The sequence below is a fragment of the Suncus etruscus genome, chromosome 5, assembly GCF_024139225.1.
Source record: "Suncus etruscus isolate mSunEtr1 chromosome 5, mSunEtr1.pri.cur, whole genome shotgun sequence".
NCBI classification, from domain to species: domain Eukaryota; kingdom Metazoa; phylum Chordata; class Mammalia; order Eulipotyphla; family Soricidae; genus Suncus; species Suncus etruscus.
This window is the reverse complement of record NC_064852.1, coordinates 116,176,391-116,201,776: the sequence shown is the minus strand read 5'-3', so window position 1 is coordinate 116,201,776 and position 25,386 is coordinate 116,176,391. Positions and strand designations below refer to the sequence as shown.

Below are 25,386 nucleotides of genomic sequence, written 5' to 3'. Positions count from 1 at the left end.
TTATATCAAGGGTGAAATAGTTTAATTCACACAAGTTTCTTTCTGAATTCGTTGTAATCTGAGTATTCTTTTTTCACTTTCTAGAGTCTCCACTGTCAAATGTCATTTACTTTTATGCCCCCACATGGGAAGTGGTCGGTGAGTATCTGTAGGAATATAATTTATTGTCTGCTCCTCCGCTTAGGAGTAACTGCATAAAGAAAGAAGAAAAAAAACCCACAAATATAAATAATACAAATTTCATGTAATATACAGCCTAATGAATTACTTGGTAATTAACCTGAATTAAAATAATAATTAATGGACCAACTATATTACTATTCAATAGTATATTATAAAACGTTTTTATCAAAATCAATACAAGTGACCGTTCCAGTCTGGTTGAGCCATGAAATGTAGCTGTTGTACTTTTTAGAAAGCATCTGTTAAGAAATATAATCAAATTGGAAGTTTGAAGGATGATATAGCTTTACATATTTAAGAATATTAAGCTTAAGCACCAGTCATGTGTGGCCCATTTTATGGTCACACTTATTATATAAAAATTTTCTAGGGGCTGGAGAGATAGCACAGTAGGTAGGGTGATTGTTTTGTAAGCAACCAATATGGGTTTCATCAAAAGTATCCCAGATGGGGCCGGGCGGTGGCGCTGGAGGTAAGGTGCCTGCCTTACCTGCGCTAGCCTAGGAGACGGACCGCGGTTCGATCCCCCGGCGTCCCATATGGTCCCCCAAGCCAGGAGCGACTTCTGAGCGCATAGCCAGGAGTAACCCCTGAGCGTTACCGGGTGTGGCCCAAAAACCAAAAAAAAAAAAAAAAAAAAAAAAAAAAGTATCCCAGATGTTGTGGGTCTCCTAAATGATCATCAGAGGTCATTCCTGTGGGCAGAGCCAGGAATAATCCCTAAGTATTACCCAACCCCCCAATCTTTTTCTAAGTGGAAAACACTTTGATCCAGTTAGTCCAAAGTTGTGTGGTTATAGTAAAATTCATGAAATATTCATGACAAAATAAAACCTTCACATTTTATTGACAGGTTAAAAGAAGTGCTGCTTCTTTGAATAAGATGAAATTTTACAAATACGTAAAATGTAGTTCCCTTAAAAACTATAAATTTTCAGATATCTTGAAACTCATAATAAACTTTATCAAATAACTTAATAAATTCTTACCCCTGCATCTGTCCAGTCTACAGTCAGAACTGTGTCTTCATGAGCAGCCAGGTCATAGAGAGGAGCCTTACAGCTAAAGATGAAAACAGGGACATGCCATATCATTTCCCAGTATTAAAACAAACGTTCACAATCATTTGCTTTCCTAAAAACTTGTGGAGTACATGCATTATCCTTGCCACAATAACCACTTAATCTTATAATCCTGATTATTTATTGATTCAATCACCTCTTGTTTCTGTTTTGTGGTGCTGGGGAGTTAGCTGAGGTTCAGTGCAAAGGGAACCATGAGATGTCAGAACTGAATCCAACCACTTATCTCAGCATTTCTCAACTGGAGGTCATATGGGCTCCAAGGTATTCCAAAGGGATCACGGGTAAAAATTATGTTATGGGGCTGGAATGGTGGTGCTATCAGTAAGGCATATCCCTTCATGCGTTAGCATAGAAAGGACCGTGGTTCAATCCCCTGGCATCTCGTATGGTTCCCCAAGCTAGGAGCGATTTCTGAGTGCATAATCAGGAGTAACCCCTGAGCGTCACCAGGTGTGGCCCAAAAACCAAAACAAAAAAAGAAAAAAAAAATCATGTTATGATAGTATAAAGATATTAGAACGCAGGGGATAGGGGCCGGTGAGGTGGCGCTAGAGGTAAGGTGTCTGCCTTGTAAGTGCTAGCCAAGGAAGGACTGCGGTTAGATCCCCGGTGTCCCATATGGTCTCCCCAAGCCAGGGGCGATTTCTGAGCACTTAGCCAGGAGTAACCCCTGACCATCAAATGAGTGTGGCCCCAAAAACCAAAACAAAAAAAAGAATGGAGGGGGTCAGAACGATAGCATAGTGGTAGGGCATTTGCCTTGCACAAAGCCAACCCAGGATAAACCTGGGTTTGGAGTTTGATTCCCAGCATCCCATATAATCCCCTGAGCCTGCCAAGAGCAGTTTCTGAGTGCAGAGCCAGAAGTAACCCCTGTGCACTGCCTGATATGGCCCCAAAACAAAGCAAACAAAAAAAAGATATTAAAATGCAGAAACTTCAGGTAAACAACAGTTCATTAATCAGTCTCCACGCTACTTGCAAAAATATTAAGTGTATGCAACTTATTCTTTCTAGACTCATGAAACATTTTTTTTTTTTATTTTTTTTGAAACATTTAATATCTGCTTATAACTGGGAAGTTACACTTACCCAAAGACCTATGGATTCTATTTTTATAAGTTAAAGGGTCAGGTTAATTTTACATTTTTGGTTTTACAACAAGCTAACTGTAACAATCACATTCTTTCAGAATGCAAAAAACCTGTTAACATAAAGAAAATTGCTTTGATTCTTGCTTTTCAAAATCATTGACAATAAATATATCAGGTCATACGGACTACATGCTTTTGTATGCTTTCCATGTCTCTTGCTTACAATATTTTTTTGAGAGCTCTTTTGAAGAAACTGAGCTTACCTTCTTGTATCCCACAGCTTGACAAACTTGTCTAGGGAACCTGAGATCAGCTGCTGCTCGTGGGTTGGTGACCACTTAACGGATGTGACCCAGCCATTGTGTGAGGTGAGGGACAGCGACACGAGAGAACCATCTGGACAAAGTAAAGATAATGACAGCTGAATTTTAGAAAACAAAAGATGGCAGAACCTAAAAAGGCGTGAAAAAAATTTCTCACCTTAACACTTCTCTAGCCAGAAAAAGTATTGACGTTTTTTCACTCTATTATTAATACCACTCACCTTTAGTTCGGGGATCCCACAGTCTGATATGCCGATCTGTGCTGCCAGATGCTAAACGTCTACACAGCGGAGAATAGGAGATACAGTTGAACACTTTATTTCCTGTCTGAAAACAGAAAAAACAAACAAACATGGGTGATTCAAGAATGCTTAACAATGGCGGCCAAAAGCAATCTATCTATATGGAAGTTTCTCACTAAAAGCTCTAAGAATGATGAAGACCTACCAAAGTTGTCTTCAGGGCACCGGACTCGCCATCCCACACTTTGATTGTGTGGTCCCAAGAGGCACTGCAGATTTCATCAGTGTCCGACCAGAGAACAGAGGAGATAGCTTCTTTGTGGCCAGAGAGGGTCATGATGGGAGTCTAGAGAGCAAAGATACCCCAAAGATAAAGCGTTTTCGTTTCAGAGTAACTAGAATAATAGTAAGGGGCTGGAGCAACAGCATAGCAAGAAAGGTTTTTGTCTTGCACTCGGCTAACCTGATCCCCAGCATCCCATTTAGTCCCCTGAGCCTGCCAGAGTGTTCCCAGAGCAAAGAGACGGAGACAGTCTAATCATTACCAAGTGTGGCCCCTAAATTAAGCAAACAAAAATATAGTAGTAAGTTATTTATTCTTAAGCCCATGTGTCAGATATTTTTCCAGGTGTCAGGGGCTTAAACTTGAATGTCTTACTTAGTTCTTCCTTCTAACAACCCTGCTAGAAAATCTTGTTGTCCGGGCCTGGACAGATAGCACAGAGGCGTTTGCCTTGCAAGCAGCCGATCCAGGACCAAAGGTGGTTGGTTCGAATCCCAGTGTCCCATATGGTCCCCTGTGCCTGCCAGGAGCTATTTCTGAGCAGACAGCCAGGAGTAACCCCTGAGCAGCGCCGGGTGTGGCCCAAAAGCCAAAAAAAAAGAAAAAGGAAAAGAAAATCTTGTTGTCCAGAAGATAATAAATCTGAAAGAATGAACATGCCTCTGTTCAAAACCTCTTATAAGGAGCAGATGTAATTTTGAACCTAATTATTATTCCACCGTTCACTGCCTTCCCATACTATTAGACAGCTTCCCTATCTGTTCTACTTTCCATTTCACAAAGTATTAATGCTCGGGGTCGGAGGGTCGGAGGGGTGGTGCGGAACGGTAAGGTGTCTGCCTTGCCATGCTAGCCTGGGATGGATCGCTGTTTGATCCCCAGCATCCCATGTGGTCCCCCAAGCTAGAAGCAATTTCTGAGCGCATAGCCAGGAGTAACCCCTGAGCATCACCGGGTGTGGCCCCCCCCCCAAAATAATAATAGTACTCAAAATCCTCCCATATATATGTGTTATCTTTATAAGTTAATATATAAAGAGTTCTAGAGTCAGACTGATCTAGAGCTTTGTGATGCTGTCGTTTTCTAGACCTTTTCAGTGGAGGGAAAAATATGTATAAAATCATTTTTCTTCCAGGAAAATTAATCTTAATAGACTATTCTCACCACCTCATTTCTTCAGATCTTCAAATAACTATTATCAGACCTTTAAGTAATGTTCTTGGCTTATTAATTCCATAGACTTCAAATGTCTTTCTTTTATGAAAGAGAAGGGGAAAGAATTCTGAAAGGGAAGACAGTTAATCTGCTGTCTTGTTACATTTTAGTGGTCCTCAAACTATGGCCCGCAGGCCACATATTGTATTTGTATCTGTTTTGTTTCTTCATTGCAAAATAAGATATATGCAGTGTGCATAAGAATTCATTCATAAGTTTTGTTTTTACTATAGTCAGACCCTCCAATGGTCTGAGGGACAGTGAACTGGCCCCCTGTTTAAAAAGTTTGAGGACCCCTGAAATATAAGGGGATTATATTAGGTCAAAGTTCAGCATACTCCTGTTAGCGATTATTCTAAAATTGAGATGTTCCAAGAGTCCTCCTGCCAGTGACTCTAAAGCAGAGGATGCTCTAAAGACTTGAGCCCTGCCTGAGAGTAAGGGACCCCAAGAGACCCCAAGCCAGTGACTCTGTAAACAGGGAGCTTCCAAGCTGCAAATCAGTGGTCTTGAAAAGGAGAAGTTTTGAAAACCCCAGGCCAGTGACTCCGAAAAGGAGGGGTCCTGAGAACTCAGGCCAGTGAGTTTGAAGATGAAGCCTGACTCAGGGACTCAGAAAGAGCCTCAGAGGGGAGCCACCAGTGATTCTGAAACTGAGGGCACTTCTAGACATGGCCAGAAGCCAGAGGCAGATGGGGTGGGGGGGGGTGGGGGAGGGAGGATAAGGGAGAGAAGATGGGAAGGTCTTCTTTTGAACAGCCCCAGTCAGGAAAAGGCTTCCCAATTCTGAATTAATAAGTTGAAGAACCCAAAAAGCCAAACATTGTCAGTGATGAAGATATCAAAAGCAAAAAGTTATGACAGTGCCTCTGACAGTAAAGATGAGAAAATATTCACATAGTTGTGTGCTTGGGGCAGAGGTCTGACAGAGATGCTGCACCAGACAGACACATCTGGCCAAGGAGAGGAGACAGCAGGATCTATCAGGGAAGGATGGAAAGACTTAGCTGATGAGAAAAATGGAGAGAAGGACTTGTCTGGGTGTGACGGGTGGGGAAAATGTTGAAGAGAATTTTACTGCAGGTGTAGTTGGAGAAGTAGACAAAGAAGAAGAATTTTCACTAAGAAATCTGGAGAAAAAGTGAAATGCAGGCAAGAGAAACAGAAGATTTAGATTCTGATGATAGCATAGATTGAGTGAAACAGATGGATTTCTGTAAAATTTTGAGATGCAGCAACAGAAAAACATTAATGGTCTGTGCATATGACCCCTTTTGAAATGAAGAGCTAGATCGGAGATCATCAAATGCCTTATGGAAATAAGAAAAAGAGCTTGACAGCTTGCTAGAGAAACTCAGTGTATGAAACAGGGGATCAGTAGGTAATGAGGCTTCACTTTAGTGCAAGCTTTAACAATCAACCTTTTTTTTGTTTTTGGGTCACACCTGGCTCCGCGCTCAGAAATCGCTCTTGGCAGGCAAGGGGACCATATGGGATGCCGGGATTTGAACCACCATTCATCCTGGAACAGCTGCTTACAAGGCAAATGCCCTAACGCTGTGCTATCTCTCTGGCCCCAACAATTAACATTTTATTTGAGCATTTATGATTTTAAATTTACTGCAAGCCTAATTATGATCAGAGCAAGGAAAAACAAAAGCAATTTTAAATAGTAAAGATTATATTAAGTTACTATATATTTATCAACAGATTTAAATAGTTCTTACAGATCCTTACCCTTGTAAGTCCCAATTGATCTGTTTTTTGTTTCTTTCTCGGTCTATCAGTGGGTTCCTCAATTTCATCTTCTTCATCTGTAGGGACTATAGAATAATCAATTAGTATTTTTAGAATTTATGGGAAATATTAACTACAGCAGTCTCAAAATTCTTACATATCAAACATGGTCAACAGATTAGGAAATATAAGTTATTTGGTTAATAGAAAACTACATAAAATGTAATATTTGGGTAACTTGATTTTCTAAAAGGAGAAAGAAACACCTAAGTTCCATTAAAATCCTAAAACCTAATTAGCTTGCTATTTTGCTGTCTTTAAGGTCATTATAGGTCTAGTAACATAGCTCTGTGGTAGAGTTCATGCCAGCCAGGCCTTGAGTTTGATCCCAGGCATCCCCCAAAAGATTATTAAGAACATCCATAATTTTACCATATCTATGAAGATTGATTCTTTTTACTATCTATTGCGTAAGAGTTTTGAGCAGACTGCATTTACAGTATGAAGAATAACTAGATTAATGTGTTCAGGCCTAATAATGAATTAAAAGTGTCTCATAATTATAAGATCTTTGGGTAGGGTCTTTTTTTTTTTTTTGTGGCTTTTGGGTCACACCCGGCAGTGCTCACGGTTTACTTCTGGCTCCATGCTCAGAAATTGCTCCTGGCAGGCACGGGGGACCATATGGGATGCCGGGATTCGAACCGATGACCTTCTGCATGAAAGGCAAACGCCTTACCTCCATGCTATCTCTCCGGCCCCTGGGTAGGGTCTTATACATACAAAGCATACACTCATGAGTTATTTCCTAACATTTTCAATAATAAATTTTTGGTTATATAGCACATGTCTCAGTAGTAAACCCAAATGAAAAACTTTGATTCAACACTACTGAAAACAAGAAACAAAAAGTACTCTAAAAAGTGAAGTAAGTCTAAACAATTCTCAAAATTAATTTGCTTTAAACAGTTTTTTTTTTTTTTTTTTAGAAAATCTACTCAATCTCTTTCTGGGTCTATTTGTTTCTTGTCATTTTAGATACATCAACATTTCATTTATTTTTATTTATTTTTTGTTTGTTTTGGACCATACATGGTGACGCTCAGGGTTACTTCTGGTTATGCGCTCAGAAATCACTCCTGGCTTGGGGGACCATATGGATGGCAGGGGATTGAACCAAGGTCCCATTGCTTGCGCCACTGCTGTGGCCCCACATCATCATTTTAAACTTTTTAGTTTTTCTTCTTTTTTTTTTTTTTTGGTCACATCTGGTGGTGCTCAGGGATTACTCCTGGCAGGCTCGAGGTATCATAAGGGATGATGGGAATCGAACTGAAGTCTGAACTGAAGTCTGTCTGGGGTTGGTCGCATGCTAGGCAAACACCCTACTGCTGTGCTATTGCTCCAGCCCCCTAAACTTTAGTTTTTCCTGATCCTCCAATGGCATTTTACAAACTATATTATACTGTAACACAGCAATTAGCATACAGAAGGTTTCTTGCATTATAGTTCTAAACTATTATGCAAGTAATATCCAAGTAATGCTCCCAAAGGGATCCCCAAAATCCTTAGCCCAGCTCCGCTGGTCAGAATGTCCTTTAAGATTCAGTTGTAGGCCTTGTAATGAGGTACTACTAAGGTGATGCTGGGGGCTAGGATGCAGGTGTGCACAGAGCATGTGGGACCAAGGACCACTGTTGGGGCCTAGGGCTTGAAAGGCATTTTCTCCAGTCCTCTTGAGCTGGTTCGCAGCCTAGAATCCTGGCTTCTTAACATTTAAGTGTGGTGTTTTCTTCCCTTTAGATGCAGGTGAAGGTCATATCTAGCGATGCCAGGGGATCATGTAATGCTGAGAACAAAGCCAGTACTCCTGCATATGAAGTATTTGCTCAGCCCTTTGAGTCACCTATTACCTCAGCCCGATGGTTGTTTCCTGTTTTATCTATAACTGTTTTCTTATGACTATGAAGACAACTTTCTTCCTCTTTCCATTGCTCCTTTTTATCTACTGATCTCATCTTTCGTAAAACACTTAGCAGTACTCAGAAATCACTTCTGGTGAAGCTGAAGGCAGGCACCATATAGAATTCTGGGAACTGAACCTGGGCCAACCACATGTATCACAGTCAAGCACTCTCCTGACTATAGCATCTATTGTTCCTTTTTAAATCAATGTAGTCAAAGAAAATCAAGCTTGGTAAAATTATTGAAATTAAAAACAAATATATATAAAACAAAAACTTATATTTAATTTACCTGCAGACCAAATCTTTAGCATCTTATCCCAGGAGCCACTGCAAAACTAAGCAGAAATATTTAGTGACAATTCAAATAGACTATAATATAATCCAGAATAGTATTTGATTTTTTTTTTTTTTTTTTTTTTTTTGGTCATCATCATTATCCAACTTAGAACTTTTACTTTGCTCAGAAATCCTTACTACTTTTATTTTTGATCTTACTCAGTGTGCTCAGGGCTTATTCCTGCTGGGGCTCAGGGAACCAGATTGGGTGCTAGGGATCAAATCTGGGTTGGCTGAGTGCAAGAGAAGCATGTAACTTGCTGCACTTTCTCTCCCCTTACACCTTTGGTACTGTCTGTATGGCTTCCTGATTTCTGGCAACAGCATTGTACCCATTCCTGGACTGCATGCCAGTCTTAGTCTTCTTACCCTGTGACCTGTTGACAGGTGCTTAGATAAAGGTAAATATCAAATTTACAAGGTAGAACTAGATCTCTTCTTTTAGAGACTTACAAAAAAGTGTGTGCTTTAAGAATTGAAGACAGGCATTTTTCCACAGGAGAGGGTACAAAGTATAAAACCGACTGGACATGGAAGGCTAGATTGTATTGGCAGGTGGTGATGAGAGGAAATAAACATCAACTTGGGGAGCATCAAGAGGGAAAGGATATGTTGGCATATTCCCCTCTTTTGATGGTACTCTTGTTGGGGGCCACACCTGTCAGTGCTCAGGCTTATTCATATCTCTAAACTGAGGGACCACTCCTGGTGGTGATTAGGGACCACCTGCAGTGCCAAGGATCAAACGGGTAGAACACATGCAAGGCAAGCGCTGAACCCTGATACTCTCTCTCCAGCCCCAATAAATGTCTAAAAGTAAAGCTAGACAGTTAGTATGGGGGTGTTTCAGGGCTACATCCAGGAGTCCCCAGGGTCTCTGCCTGGGACTATATGTGGCATCCAGAATTCAAACCAGGGTTGGCCACGTGAAAGGCAAATACTTAACTCCTGTACTAACTCTCTGGCCCCTCACAATCTGTCCCCCCCCCCCAAAAAAAAAGAAACAGAAGGGGCTGGAGAAACAGTTAAGGTACGTGTCTTTCATGTGGCCAACCCACCCCCTTATACTGCCAGGAGTGATCCCTGAGCACAGAGCCAGGAGCCTGTCCTGAGAACAGCTGGATGCACATCCAAAAAACACTCAGAATATGCCAGTGAAACTATAGTTTAGGGGAAATTTTAAATGATAAGAACTTGTAACCCTTCATAAATCAATATATTACCCTCAGGATTATTTCAACCGGGGCCTGAGCCATATAGCATAGCAGTAGGGCATTTGCCTCGCATGCCATCAACCTGGATTTGATTCCCAGCATCCCATATGGTCCCCTAAGCCTGCCAGACGTGATTTCTGAGCACAGAACCAGAAGTAACCCCTGTGGCCCAAAAATAGAAAACAAATGAAACATTTTGTTTTAATAAAACGCAAACCACCTCTATTATGATCACTAACAGTGTATGCTGAAGCTTGAATAAGCTTATTTGGCATAGTGGTCTTTTTTCAGGGGAAAAAAAAAAAAGTACTGTTTGGAAATCTACCTGTCATAAATAAGCAGGCAATAATACCCAAAGACCATAAAGATGAGGGCTGGAAGGACCGGCCCATGATATGAAGCTTACCACAAAGAATGGTGAGTGCAATTAGAGAAATAATGACACTAACATCTATTATAACAATGTTAGTGAGTGAGAGAAATAGAATGCCAGTCTTGAAGAGAAGCGGGGTGGGGTGGAGGGAGATGGGGGCATTGGTGGTGGGAATGTTGCACTGGTGAAGGGGGAGTGTTCTTTTTTATAACTAAAACCCTTTACAAAAATATTTGTAATCATGGTGCTTAAATATATTATTTAAAAAAAATTTTGGGCCCGGAGAGATAGCACAGCGGAGTTTGCCTTGCAAGCAGCCGATCCAGGACCAAAGGTGGTTGGTTCGAATCCTGGTGTCCCATATGGTCCCCCATGCCTGCCAGGAGCTATTTCTGAGCAGACAGCCAGGAGTGACCCCTGAGCACTGCAGGGCGTGACCCAAAAACCAAAAAAAAAAAAAAAAAAAAAAATCTAAATCTATTCTGTTCCTGCTCCTACTATGCTCTGGATTCTTATATACTATAAAACCTAAAATCCAGGGCCGGTGAGGTGGCGCTAGAGGTAAGGTGTCTGAGGTGTCTGCCTTGCAAGCGCTAGCCAAGGAAGGACCGTGGTTCGATCCCCTGGTGACCCATATGGTCCCCCAAGCCAGGGGCAATTTCTAAGCGCTTAGCCAGGAGTAACCCCGAGCATCAAACGGGTGTGGCCCGAAAAACCAAACCAAACCAAACCAAAACAAAACTAAAATCCTATTAGTAAACATTAATGTTTATGAGATAAGGACAAGTAACTTCCAAGCAATAAATAAATAAACAGGTAGAAAATGCCCACAGTTGCGCACAAAGCCCCTTGATTATTCCGGTGCCCCGTGGGGGCAATTTCACCCATCTGGGGAAATACTGACTGGGATGACTGACTGACATTTGCAACTTTAACAACACTATGAAAATATTAGTAACTATGATTTAAAAAGAATATGTGAGGACATTGTTTACCTGATTTCTTAACTGCCTATAAAATAATGCAATTTATGGACATGTCCCCATCATAACCAGGTACCCAGAGTATAAAAGCCAATTTTTAAATCTATGAGTATTTGGGGCCCGGAGAGATAGCACAGCGGTGTTTGCCTTGCAAGCAGCCGATCCAGGACCAAAGGTGGTTGGTTCGAATCCCGGTGTCCCATATAGTCCCTAGTGCCTGCCAGGAGCTATTTCTGAGCAGACAGCCAGGAGTAACCCCTGAGCAATGCCGGGTGTGGCCCAAAAACAAAACAAAAAAAAAAATCTATGAGTATTTACTTTTGGTCTGATATAATATTCCCTATTCACCAATGACTATGAAGATAGGTCCATCACCATGAACATTTGCAAAAAATAAATGTTTTGCTTAAGCTCCAATTTCAATTCAACACATTCACTTACAACTCAGCAGCTAAGAACAGACTCATGACGTACTTTGGTGCCAGAGCTGTGCACGGTTATGGAGTCCACGCTTCCTGCATGGCCACGGCAGCAGTGTAGGGCTTTCACCTTGTTCCTCTCCACATTCCACTCCCACAGGAGCACGGTCTGGTCCATTGAGGCGCTCAGCAGCAGGCAAGACAGACTGTCTGCAGGGGAAAGGGCACGCGAGAAACAACTTCCAAAGTGCGTCTGGGGCCTAAGCAATAGCACAGTGAGGAGGGCATTTGCCTTGCATGCAGCTGACCCAGGTTTGATACCCAGCATCCCTTAGGGTCCCCTGAGCCTGCCAGGAATGATCCCGAGTGCAGAGCCAGCAGTATCTTCTAAGCACCACCAAGTGTAGCCAAAACCAAAAACTAAAGAGATGTACTTGGGAGGGCCCAGCAAAGGAAAAAAAAAAAAAAGAGATGAAAATTGGAACCTGTACATTAAAAATATTAAAGTCTAGGTGATTATTTTTAAAATTGTTTTGTCAAGAAATTAACATGTTAAAGAGGATGACATAGGGGCCGGGAAGGTGGCGCTAGAGGTAAGGTGTTTGCCTTGAAAGCGCTAGCGTAGGATGGACCGTGGTTCGATCCCCCAGCATCCCATATGGTTCCCCCAAGCCAGGAGCGACTTCTGAGCTCATAGCCAGGAGTAACCCCTGAGCATCAAACGGATGTGGCCCAAAAACCAAAAAAAAAAAAAAGAAAAAAGAAAAAAAAGAGGATGACATAAAAGACAAAAAATAATAATAGTTTTAAAAGTTCCAACTGAGTCCAATAATTGTGGTAGATAAAAGCAAAAGGAGGTATAAAGAATGTGACTCATTCAGCATTTTCAGAATTGGTGCTTAAGTCAATTATGTTCTAGGCCCAGGAAGGTGGCTCAAGAGCACATGCCTAGAACGTGCTTAGAGCTCACGCCTGATCCTCACCCTACATTTCCCAGAGCATCACCAAGTCTAGCCTTGGTGGCATCCTCTTACCCCAGCAGCCAGGTGTGGCCAAGGTACTGCCAAGCAACATGGGAGCACTGAATAGTCAGGTCCACACAAAAGGCATTACCAGGATTGGCCCAATATAGAAAAAGCAAATTGTGTTCCAACAGCACATTTTTTTTGGTTTTTGGGCCACACCCGGCGATGCTCAGGAGTTACTCCTGGCTGTCTGCTCAGAAATAGCTCCTGGCAGGCACGGGGGACCATATGGGACACTGGGATTTGAACCAACCACCTTTGGTCCTGGATCGGCCAACAGCAAATTTTTGTTTGAAAAGATAAGAGAGGAAAGAATGAACTCAAGGACTGAACTGTGTGTGTGGGTCCAGGCCTATGGCAGTCCAAGGCCAGGAAGTACATCATCCCAGCAACTCTGAGAGTGGTCACTGAAAACCACTGGGCATGCCTTTAAGCTCCCAACAGAGGGCAAGAGATAGATACCAGGATGTAGCTCAGTGGTAGGATCTGCACTGTGTACACATGAGGCACAAAGGCCAAGCCCAGCCCACCCAGGTTCCTGGCACTGCCATGTGGGACACACCTCCAATAGCCCATCCACTGGCACTAAGATCAGAACCAAGCGTGCTGCTCTGATATCACAACTATGACAGTGAATGAGAACAGGAAAATATTCCATTTTTCAAAATAGAAGAGTTCAGATGACTAGTTTTTATTTATTTATTTTGTATAGTGGGACACAGCAGGTAGTACTCAGATATCACTCCTGGTGGAGCATAGGGGACAATATGGGATGTCAGGGATTGAACCTCGGTTGGCTGCAGGCTAGCTTTAAAACACACACACACACACACACACAAACACACACACACACACATGAATTTATTGTATAAGGGGAAAATCTTCAATAATATAAAAGAGCCCATTATCTTACTGATTATGCTAAGCTTCCAAAAATAAAACCAGAGAGAGCTGGAGATAGCACAGCAGTAGGGCATTTGCCTTGCACTCAGCCAATCCACTATGAACAGTGGTTCAAATCCCAGAATCCTATGACTTAAGGATTTTTTAAATATAAAATCTTCTTGAATATCATATAACTTTGGGGACATAGCAGTATATCTATTTCTGGTGGGCGGCTCAAGGAAACACCATGTGGTGTTGGAAAATAAACCTGGTGCTCCCACATACAGAGGATGCACTCCTAGGAACAACCTACACCACCCACTCTTTGAACTTCAACTTTTCAAAATCTTCCCAATAACGAATCTTTTGTTACTTTTGTTACTGTTAAAACATGACCTATTACCCACCCCCTACCCCCATGCTTTGCAGCTCCAAAAAGTTTCCCTTGATTCCCTATTCTGACATCATTTCTGCTTAGCAGAGCCCTTACCTTTCTTCACCCAGGCCACATCTTTGACAACGTCGGTGTGTCCCGCAATGGTCATTATAGACTTTCCTTCTAAGGACCAAATCCGAGCAGTCTTATCGTAAGAACCAGTCAAGATCCTACGAGACAAAAATCATATGAAATAAGAAGAATACATGTCTTAAAATGAAAATATTTCTAAGGCAGTTAGAAAATCAGTTTTGATACTCTTTCTATTAAATGTTACACAGCTTTGCTTAGAGGGCTGGTTGGTCAGGCGTAGGCTGGCAGGCCTGTCGGCTTTAGCCACCCTCTCTGTGGCTCTGCCTAGTGGTGCTGAGTCAGATCAGGGCTCGTCACCTGCTCCTGTATCTCTACAGCTCAGGCCTTCTCCTGGACAAGGGAATACTTTACAACTCTAAATATGAAAAAGCACCTTTCCAAAACACACGAGAATAAATCAGAAAATGCTGCATCTAACTTTTCCTGATGTAGATGTATGAATAAAATTATAACAAACACTGCATTGCATTTTGACCATGGCAAATATGGTAGTTTACTGGGAAGCAGAGCAAACTGTTCATAAAGCCCAAGTGATTAGTACTGAACTCGTCAAAACCATTAAAGAAAAAAAAAAAAACAAAAAAACACAGTAAAACCAATGAAAATAGCAAGAAAGAAAAAAAACCCAAAAACTTTTTTTTTTGCCCACAATAATACTGGCAGAGGTTTGATCTGGTCCAGTAACAAACATCATCATATTTGATTCTAAATTGCCCTTTTTCAGTCGAGGTGGCATCGATGATCTGCACTTTCCTAGTTATAGGCCAGACCACCTGCAGGATTATCTATGAGCAAGTTACTACTTCCTTAGTATGAAACAAGTAACTTCCTTTATTTGAAATAAGAACAGCTTCATCTGATACACTAAGAACCCAGAGACACCCGTCCTAACAAAAGAAACAGACTACTGGGGCCGGGCGGTGGCGCTGGAGGTAAGGTGCCTGCCTTGCCTGCGCTAGCCTAGGACGGACCGCGGTTCGATCCCCCGGCGTCCCATATGGTCCCCCAAGAAGCCAGGAGCAACTTCTGAGCGCATAGCCAGGAGTAACCCCTGAGCGTCACAGGGTGTGCCCCAAAAAAAAAACCAAAAAAAAAAAAAAAAAAAAAAAAAAGGAAACAGACTACTGTAACATCTGGAACCAGAGAAAGAAACCTATGAAGAGACAAGTTCCTCTTCAAAAACACTGAATGGAAAGATCTTTGCTGTGACCACAGATACTGAGATGGACAAATGACTACTTTCATAAGGATGATCACAGGAACATTCACATGGTGCACTGGGAGAGAAAGAGAACGTGGTCTAAGACAAATATCAGCAGCCTCTGGCAGTACCATTCTTCGGCGCCCTGGACAGAGCTGATCCAGTCATCGTGGAGAAAGCACTGCTGTGGCTGAGGTGCCGTGTACTTCTCAACGTACTCGAGCTCCACCACCTCTTCCTGGAAGACACACAGTACAGTCAGTCAGGTGATGCACATTCAAGAGCATACCATGGAAATCAAGGGACCTCCTCCCAGCTTAATCTATCTCTTGACAGTCTCTTTCGAAGCCCAGAAAGCCAGAGCCATATAAAAAGTGAAACAGTCCCACATAACAATAAGGTTAAAATAAAAAGACTGGGAGGGAGGGCAGAGCGGTGGCGCAAGTGGTAAGGCACCTCTGCCTCATGCACGCTAGCCTAGGACGGACTGCAGTTCAATCCCTCGGCATCCCATATCTTCCCCAAGCTAGGAATAATTTCTGAGCATATAACCAAGAATAACCCCTGAGCATCACTGGGTGTGGCCCAAAAAATAAAAACAAATAAAGACTGTGGGAAACTTATGTTTTTAAAGCGGGGGGGGGGGGGGGTGTTGCAGGAGGGTAGATAATATAGGAAAGTTTAAATCAGAAAAACCAGACAAGCTGTTTCATGGGTATATAGAGAATGATGAATATATTCTGGAAATGGATAGTCATTATGGTTGCAAACATAGTATGAATTTTGTGAATAGTGTCACACACTGTATGCTTAAAAAAAGGTAATCTCGGGGCCAGAGAGATAGCATGGAGGTAAGGCGTTTGCCTTTCATGCAGAAGGTCATTCGTTCAAATCCCAGCATCCCACATGGTCTCCCGAGCCTGCCAGGAGTGATTTCTGAGCCAGGAGTAAACCCTGAGCGCTGCCAGGTATGACCCAAAAACCAAACAAACAAAAAAGGCAATCTTGGGGGCCAAGACAGTACTACTGTGGTTAGGATGCATTGACTTGTGTGCAACCAACCCAGGTTTGATCTCTGGCATTCCAAATGGTTCCCCAAGCACTGCCAGGAGTAATTCCTGAGTGAAAAGCCAGTGAAAACAACCAAAACGGGGACAAATTTTATGTAGATTTATCACAGATCTAAAATTTTACCCCACAAATTACAAAGGCAATTATAAATTATGTCAAATTTTGTAAACATTAATTTTTTTGTTTTGTTTTTTTGGAGGGGTCACACTGGCAGCGCTCAGGGGTTACTCCTGACTCTATGCTCAGAAATTGCTCCTGGAAGGCTCGGGAGACCAATGGGATGCTGGGATTCGAACCACCATCCTTCTGCATGCAAGGCAAATGCCTTACCTCCATGCTATCTCTCCTGCCCCTAAACATATTAATTATAAACAGTATATAAAGTTTAAAAATTACAGGGGGAAATCTACATGGCATAATATCCTACTTTTTTTATATCATGATCATTCTTACACTGTATTTGTAACATACATATATTTACTATTCTTATCCTTGCCTGTTCATTTTATGGCCTTTAAATTTTTTATTTTATTGTAATTTTAAAGTATTTTACTTAAACTGTGATTTAAAAAGTCAAGATAGTTGAATTTAAGGCATATAATATTTCAACACCAATCCTACCACCAGTGAGTTGTCAGTTCTTGTCACATCCGACAAAGATCAATCTCACTGATCAATGCCAGAAATCAATCTGACTCGTCAAAATTCATTCACCTGCATTTCTTGAATATACTCAAAAGAAAAGAGGGGATTTAATAACACTGGACATTTAGAAAGTTCAGATTTATAGGAAGAAAACAATGATGAATTTTGTGATGAAATGAGCACAGATGAAATATCCACAGATCTTGTTAAACTACATACAGATTCAGGCAGAATCAAAAATAATTTACCAACATTATTTAATGATATTAAATGTAAGTAAAAATGATGAAGTATTTGAACTTACCGATGAGATGTTTTCCAATTCCATGTGTTTGAACAAAGGCATACGCAAGAACTGCCCCTTGATAAGAAAATCAAACTCCACATGTTTGTGTAACTCTAGAAGAAAATATATAATAAAAAAATGAAAACTTAGGAAATGCAATTGGATTGGCAGACATTAAGTGTGACCCTCAAAACAGAAAGGTGCCCACAATGTCAGTGTAATCTCTGAGTTCCTCCCTACTAATATAATATGTGATTTTTAGGAATTAAAACAACTTAATTCTTTTGGCATGATTTCCTTTCTTCTTCTTCTTTTTTTTTTGTTTTGGGCCATGCCTGATGGTATTCAGGGGCTATTCCTGGCTCTGTGCTCAGAAGTTACTCCTGCATAATATGGGATGCCCGGAATCAAACTTGAGTCGGCTGTGTGCAAGGCAAATGCCCTATCCACTGTGTTATTGCTCCGTTTCCATCTATTGGCAAATTTTCTTACAGTGGATAAATTAATTACTGTTTTGTTTTCAATCACTAACCAGTGATGCGTGGGGGCTCTGAAACTGGGGCCACTGCCAGAGAATGTACTGGAGGGGCCAGAGCAATAGCACAGGAGTGGGACGTTTGCATTGCATGCATACAACCCTAGATAAACCCTGGTTCGATTCTCGGCATCCCATGCAGTCTCCCCCATGCCTGTCAGGAGTGATTTCTGAATGCAGAGCCAGGAGTAACCCATAAGTGCCACCTGGTGTGACCTAAAAACCAAAAACCAAAGAAAAAAGAAAAATGTTTCCTGGGAGCCATTTCCCCAGCTCTGTTATTTCAATTAAAAAAAAAAAAACTTATTTATCCCGAGTATAAAAAAAAAAATCTATCCCTTGGAAAACTTTATTCAGCACACAAGTATATAATAGAACATAATCCAAAATAACAGAATACCCAATTCCAACGCATTTGAAAATTAACTTGCAGACAATTATTCTTCCTTCTATCCCAATGTTGACTTATATAATTTATCTACAGATGCTTACATATGTATCTATAAATCATAAGGACTTAAAATATAGTCATATATTATAAAACTTACTTTTTTTTTTGTTTTTGGACCACACCTGGTGACACTCAGGGGTTACTCCTGGCAATGTGCTCAGAAATCACTCCTGGCTTGGGGGAAAATATGGGATGGCAGGGGGTGGAACTGCGTCTGTCCTAGGTTAGCACTTTCAAGGCAACACCCTACCACTTGCGCCACCGCTCTGGCTTCCATAAAACTTTTTTTTTTTGGTTTTTGGTTTTTGGGCCACACCCGGCGGTGCTCAGGGGTTACTCCTGGCTATCTGCTCAGAAATAGCTCCTGGCAGGCAAGCGGGACCATATGGGACACCGGGATTCGGGATTCGAACCAACCACCTTTGGTCCTGGATCGGCTGCTTGCAAGGCAAACGCCGCTGTGCTATCTCTCCGGGCCCTGGCTTCCATAAAACTTAATTATTGCTTTTAGAATCAGTCAACTTTTAGATTTCCGTATATAATAAATGCATTTTATAATGAATTTTTAACAGTCAGTATCTCAAATCTATAATATTATATCTAGTAACTTATATTATTGAACAGAGTTCTTCCCCTCATTAAATTTACTAGGTCATCTGTGTGTAGTATTTCATGCATTTGGGATTTGATTATTGGCTTATCAATGGTTACTTATTTTTTGGTCACTTCTGGGAGTGCTCAGGGGACCATATGGAACACCAGAGGATCGAACCAAGGTTCGTCCTAGATCAGCTGCATGTAAGGCAAATGCCCTACTGCTGTGCTGTTGTTCCGGCCCCCTGCAACAATAATTTTTATTCCAGTTCAAAAACATTTCAACAAAGCTGAATATGTTTTAAAATTCTGTGCATCTGAATTTTTATATTTTGATGAAAATGTAAGACTTATAGAAAATGCATATATCTCTGAATCAAGAATTAAAACTTGCTAAGCAATAGACTGTAGGCTGTTCCCCTACTAAAAATTTGTTATTCAAAACCCGTTTCACATGTATTAACGTTTGGGGGATCAGGGATCAGAGAAGATGCTGGCGCGGATGAGGTTCCAGCATCACAAAAATAAAAGCTTTAAATTAGTTGAAGAAAAAGTGAAAAAATTAGGGATTAGTTTGTAATTCTCACTATTCCATTCTTTTCAAGTAAGATAAAGTCAAAAAGCTTTGACACATTGGAAATATCTGCATGATAAAAAATATGCCAGTGATATAGGATGGGGGTAAAGCACTTGCTTTGGAAGGTCCACAAGGTCCACCCAACTCTCTCCTTCGACAGAGACAGGTATAGCCACAGCACAGTCAAGTGTGTCCCACACCATCCCTAGAGACTTTGAGGCTGGACACAGAATATCATTTTTGTTTGCTTTGTGCACAGCTGGCTAAGGCAGGCTCTAGCTCAGCATCCCCATTAGATTCCTCAGTCCCCAGAACAAAGTATGTGCTCCTCCCCATCTTGACTTTTTTTTTTTTTTATATTGCTTCATTACTTAAATTTCAAATATGCACAAGTAGAGATTGGTATATTTCCAGCTATCTGTCACCCAACATTATGATGATAAAGTTGTGGGAGCTTGAGACAGTGTAGCATGGAGTTCTTGTCTTGCACACAATCAACCTGGGTTTGATCCCCATATGGTCCCCCACCTGCACCTCCAGGAGTGACCTGAGTGCAGAGCCAGGAGTTAGCTCTGAGCACTGCCAGATGTAGACCCAAATAAACACTCTTAAAGGAAAAAAAAGGGGGGGGGGCTGGAGAGATAACACAGGCATAGGGTTTTGCCTTGCATATGTAGTCAACTTAGGACGAATCCAGGTTAAATCCCAGCATCCCACAGGGTACTCTGAGCCTGCCAGGAGCGATTTTTAAGCACATAGCCAGGAGTAAACCTTGAGCACCTCTGGGTGTGTCCCAACCCTCCCAAATAATACAAATAAAAATATATATGTATATATATGAAACTTGGGCTAATCTTATTTCATCACTATTTTCATCATTTTGTCCATATAACTTTATAGTTAGTCCATTAATTAGATAGTATAATGCATATTTTGCATTTATATATTTGATACTACTGCATTTTTATGTATTTTATCCATTATTTAAAAATGAACTTCAGATACTTTAAAAGTGCCAGTATTAATATAGGTATTTGCTAAAATTGTTATTTCGATTTGTCTTAGTGGAGCAAGTGGGTCCTAAGTACAAACATGTTTGTTTTATTCCTTACTCCCTGAGCATGGAATGGAGGGAGATGAGGGGCAATCACATGTGGTACTGGGGACTGAACTGAGTTGACTGCATGTAAGGCAAGTGCCTTATCCCTGTGCTATCTCTTTGGCCTATAATCACAAATCTGTATTATTCAACATTACTGTTATTAAACCCAAAGTCTTTATTTCGAAATATCAACCACATTATCTCTAGATTGCCTTGGAAGTACATAAAGTAAAAAAAATTTTTCTGAAAAATTTTATTTCAAAATAAAAATTTTTTTTGGTTTTGAGCCACACCCGATGACTCAGGATTTTTTTCCTGTCTATGTGCTCAGAAATAACTCCTGGCTTGGAGGACCATATGACCCATGTCCATCCTGGGTCAACTGCGTGCAAGGCAAATGCCTACAACTGTGCTACCGCTCTGACCCCTTCAAAATACTTTTAAAAGTATCAGGTAGCAGGGAAACTCATGTAATTCATCAATTTTTTGCTGTTAGGTAAGGTAAATAAGACATGCTTTTAGTGCAGTTTGTAACATTGTGCTTTCCAGACTCTGAAGAACATTTACATGTATACACATACACTCATGCATACAAACATACATACATACACACACACATATACACTCACCATTCACACACACACATACACACACACACATACACTCACCATTTTTGGCCTCCAACAATTTATTGATGAGGTTACTAAGGTCAGCAATTTCAGAAGTTGCAGGAATTGAGAAGGGAACATCATCTACTGCATATCTATAAAAAGAAAATTTGTCAAGTTGAAGTTTACAGATATTTGAACAAACTTGCATTCATGAATTAAACAAACTTTTATTATCTAATCCACACCAGACACTTTGTTTTGGGGAAAGGGATGCGCCAGGGTCATATCCAGCAGTGCTGTTTGTGGGGACGGTGGAAATCAGGCCTGTTGCTTTGGGAGGTGAAGATTACTCCTGGTACTCCACAGCAATTGGTCCTGGGGGCCATGGGGCTGGAGCGATAGCACAGCAGGCAGGGTGTTTGCCTTGCACGAGGCTGATCCAGGTTTGATCCCTGACATTCTCTGAGTAGAACCAGGAGTAATTCCTGAGCAGAGCCAGGAGTTAACTTCTTAGCATCACTGGGTGTGGCCCCCAAACCAAAGGACAGCAAAAACAATAGCTAAGAGTTATTAAATTGTACATATACTCCTAGCTTATTCAGAGAATGTAATTTTGCTATAGGCAGTATAGCAGTGAATGGAGTGGATTTTTTTGTTTGTTTGTTTTTGGGCCACACCCAGCAGCACTCAGGGGTTACTCCTGCCTCTGTGCTCAGAAATTGCTCCTGGCAGGCTGGGGGGGAACCATATGGTATATCGGGATTCGAACTACCATCCTTCTGCATGCATGGCAAATGCCTTCCCTCCATGCTATTTCTCCAGCCCCAGAATGGAGTGGTTTTTATTATCTATTAAAATCTTATTTATTTCTATAGGAAATGAGAAACAAATATAGCAGTACACATGACTGATAACTCAACGGGCTGTGTGCACGCTTTGCAGGTAGATGGCCAAAGTTCTATCCCTGGTAATGCATGGTCCTCTGAGAACCAGAGCAGAGAGTGACCCCCTCCCCCAACCCCACCTCAAGCACAAAGCCAGAAGTAGCCCTAACCATTTGATTGTAACCCAAAAAGCAAAACAGAAGCTGGAACAATAGTACAGTGGTAGAACACTTGAACTTGCCTTGCGCCCGGCCAACCTCAAATACCACCAGGAATGATCCTTGAGTGCAGTCAGAAATTAACCCTGAACACTGCTAGATGTGCTTCCCTTACACACACACACACACACACACACACATACCCTTGAGTACAGAGCCAGAAACAAGCCCTTATAGAATTCCCCCTTTTATTTATTTATTTATTTATTTATTTATTTATTTATTATTTTTTGGTGGTTTCTTGGGCTACAGCTGGAGCCAGGCTCATGGGACCATATGGGATGCCAGGAATTGAACACAAGTAGGTCATGTGCAAGGCAAACACCCTAACCACTGTACTATTGCTCTGGTCCCTAGAATTCCTTTTATATTATAAACAAGATTATATGTTCTCAATGGAGTGATGTCCATAGTAGACAACTGGTAAATCACTGGTTGCCTTGGGCAGGAGAGACTGGAAAGACTGGGCTGTGATCTCAGTTTTTAAAGGGTGATTAAAAAAAGTTCTTGGATGTCTGAAACAACTGTATCATGAACTACTTTGTTTATAGTGTTTAAGTAAAGCTGAAAACATTAGTAAAAATGTTCTGACACTGGAGAGATGACATAGGGGTTAAGGCATTTGCTTAGCATCTTGCAAACTAAGGGTACCTAAAGTTGCCTGGTACCTAAGTATGTCAGTCTGAGCACCGGTATAACCAACAGGATTGGCCTTCATCCCACCCCCTCTACTCACCCACAAATAAAATAAATCCTAACACTGTGATGTTTGAAATTTTTGAAATATACCATAAATATATAAATTCTCTTGAAGTTGAGGTTTTTACCTAAAAAAGAAAAACATTTAAATTCTGGATTTTTATTTAAATTTTGGAGAATAGACACATATCAAAAGACATTAAGGCTAGACTGCAGAATTCATTCACCAAGACAGGAGAAATATCTTTGTGCCACGGTGAATGCTTGAGTGGAGAGAGTCGCTTTAGAGTTTATTGAACAAACCAAAAAGACTAAATTAGCAAGTCTGGGGTAGTCTGAAATTTTGATGTTTTCTTTTTGTTGTTGTTCCCTTCATTTATTGTTCAGTAATCAATTATCAACGAATTTGTTGATAATGCAACATACAACATAAGGGGAAAATAAATAGGTTTCAATCAATTCTCGCCAGATTTAAAATGCATCACCTTTCTGTTTATGGCTGAAACCAAACTACAATAATGCTTGTAATCATGGTGCTTAAATATTTTTTTTTTAAAAAGCATCATCTCATGCAACATTAGAAAAAAATGTGTCCTAAGAAACTGTGAAATGCCATCAGCAGACAGCATTTCACTGACCATACTGTGTTTCTTTCAGAAAACGAATCTCAGGGGCCTGAGCGATAGCAAAGCCCTAGTGCGTTTGCCCTGCACGCGGCCAACCTGCAGGGAGGGACTCCGGTTCGATTCCCAGCATCCCATAGGGTACCCAGAGCCTTCCAGGGGCAACTTCTGAGCACAGAGCCAGTTGTAGCCCCAGCCCCCCAAAAGAGAAGAAAAAGAAAACGAATCTCCAGGCCCTTCAGATCCAGCTAGGTCCTTCCCAGCCACACTTGGAATTCATTCTAAGCGAGGAAGCAAAGCTGTGACCTGGGACGACTGGGAGCAGGCCGCAGGGAAAGTCCCACGGGGCAACGCAGCAGAGAAGAGGGTGCGGGGTGCAGGCCAGGCCAGGAGACCAGGGGCCGCAACGACCAGCAGATCAAGGGCTGCAGGGCCAGGGCCTGGACTTACTTCTTGTTGTCCGTGAAAAAGCGCGTCTGGAGTTGCGCCATGGTCCCGAGGAACCGGGGGCTCGGCCCGGCCAGCGCGCGCGCTGCGATCTCGCGGGGCGGTGGACGAGGGCCCCGGGGGCTCAGGCCCAGGCTCGGCGCAGCCGGCGGGCGGCCGTGGGATTCCGCTTCTCCCGGGCTCAGGCTCCCGGCCCGGCGCGGCACCACGAGGCTGCGCGTCCCCCGGGGCCAGGCCGCAGCGTCGACGGCCGACTCGCGGATGCACGAGTCATCGATCGGCCTTAAAGGGGCCGCCTCCGCCCTGGCGTGGAAAGAAGAGATGAACCTGAGCCGTGTATTATTATTATGTACAGTAGCTGCCTTATTAGGAGGATTATATTGGAGTCTAGGCTTGTATTGTATGCTTATTCTGTATTGGAAAATGAATTTTATATGTGTAAATCCCTTTAAATATATTAAAAGTAGATATTAAGGAGGGGTGTTCTTGTTATGACTAAAACCCAACTACAATTATGTTTGTAATCACGGTGTTTTATTATTTTTTTTGTAATCACGGTGTTTAAATAGAGAAATTATTTTAAAAAATAAAATAGATATTAGATATGCTAGAGAAGTAGAAAATAGGATATTTCATAATTATATGTATGATTAGGTAAAGATGATTATGTATACATATAATTATAAAACATATTATAAATACATATTAAATATAACATATAGTATAAGTATATTATATTATAAATATTTGTAATATAATAATTATGTATTTATATATCTGAATTTATATATCAATATTATATATCTATACTATATGGCAATATCTATATATTTTATATTCTGTATAATCTGATATATAATTACATAATATATAGTATTATAGATATTCAAATATGTATACAAATACTTTCTATGTATTTAGGTCGTAGACACATAATGAATGTATAAAATCTCGATAAAAATCATTTTCTCTCTCCTGCTTTCTTTCTTCTTTTTTTTTTTTTTTTTTTTGGTTTTTGGGCCACACCCGGTGATGCTCAGGGGTTCCTCCTGGCTGTCTGCTCAGAAATAGCTCCTGGCAGGCACGGGGGACCATATGGGACACCGGGATTTGAACCAACCACCTTAGGTCCTAGATTGGTTGCTTGCAAGGCAAACACCGCTGTGCTATCTCAGGGCCCTCTCTCCTGCTTTCTGTCAATTTGAAGAAACAGCCCCTAAACTCAATAGTGAAATACCACCCAGACACTACAACTCCCAGAAAGCGGCCCTAGTAGTCTTATTTGCCACGCTATTCTCACGATATCTTTTTTATTTTTTGGAAGGGGGCTGGGGACAAACCCTATTGGGCGTTATGGTACTCCTGGATCAGTGCCCGGGTAAAACCTGATCTGCAATCATTCATCTCTTGCAAAACCTGGCCTGAGTGCTCCTGCAGCCCCCAACACACCCCTGCTTGCGCTCTTCTTTGTATTCATCCTTCCAGACTTTAGCTAGCAGCTCTTCTCTGGTCTAGGTCTCTGACATCTGGTAAAGAAACCCATTCGGAT

At 41.4% G+C, this 25,386-nt stretch overlaps 1 protein-coding gene across 1 annotated transcript; it reads right to left on the bottom strand.

Annotated features, from left to right (window-relative positions):
* WDR12 (WD repeat domain 12) lies at positions 1-23,959 on the bottom strand. The gene is made up of 13 exons (XM_049773264.1): positions 23,841-23,959; positions 21,024-21,118; positions 17,115-17,209; positions 15,226-15,332; positions 13,855-13,970; positions 11,510-11,664; positions 8,419-8,464; positions 6,163-6,248; positions 3,133-3,273; positions 2,907-3,012; positions 2,626-2,758; positions 1,173-1,245; positions 1-190 (listed from the first exon to the last, which is right to left on the bottom strand). Exons 1-13 carry the CDS (start codon positions 23,879-23,881, stop codon positions 113-115), a joined length of 1,272 nt encoding a protein of 423 aa, XP_049629221.1. The 5' UTR covers positions 23,882-23,959; the 3' UTR covers positions 1-112.
* Positions 23,960-25,386: the final 1,427 nt, after the last annotated feature.

Excerpts from the sequence above, each read along its gene's own strand:
- WDR12 (XM_049773264.1), bottom strand. The coding sequence starts at position 23,881 with ATGGCGCAACTCCAGACGCGCTTTTTCACGGACAACAAGAA. Across the intron at positions 17,210-21,023 it reads ATTGTTGGAGGCCAAAAATG|AGTTACACAAACATGTGGAG; the intron begins GTGAGTGTATGT and ends ATTTTCTTCTAG. Across the intron at positions 3,274-6,162 it reads ATCAATTGGGACTTACAAGG|ACTCCCATCATGACCCTCTC; the intron begins GTAAGGATCTGT and ends TTTGCTCTCTAG.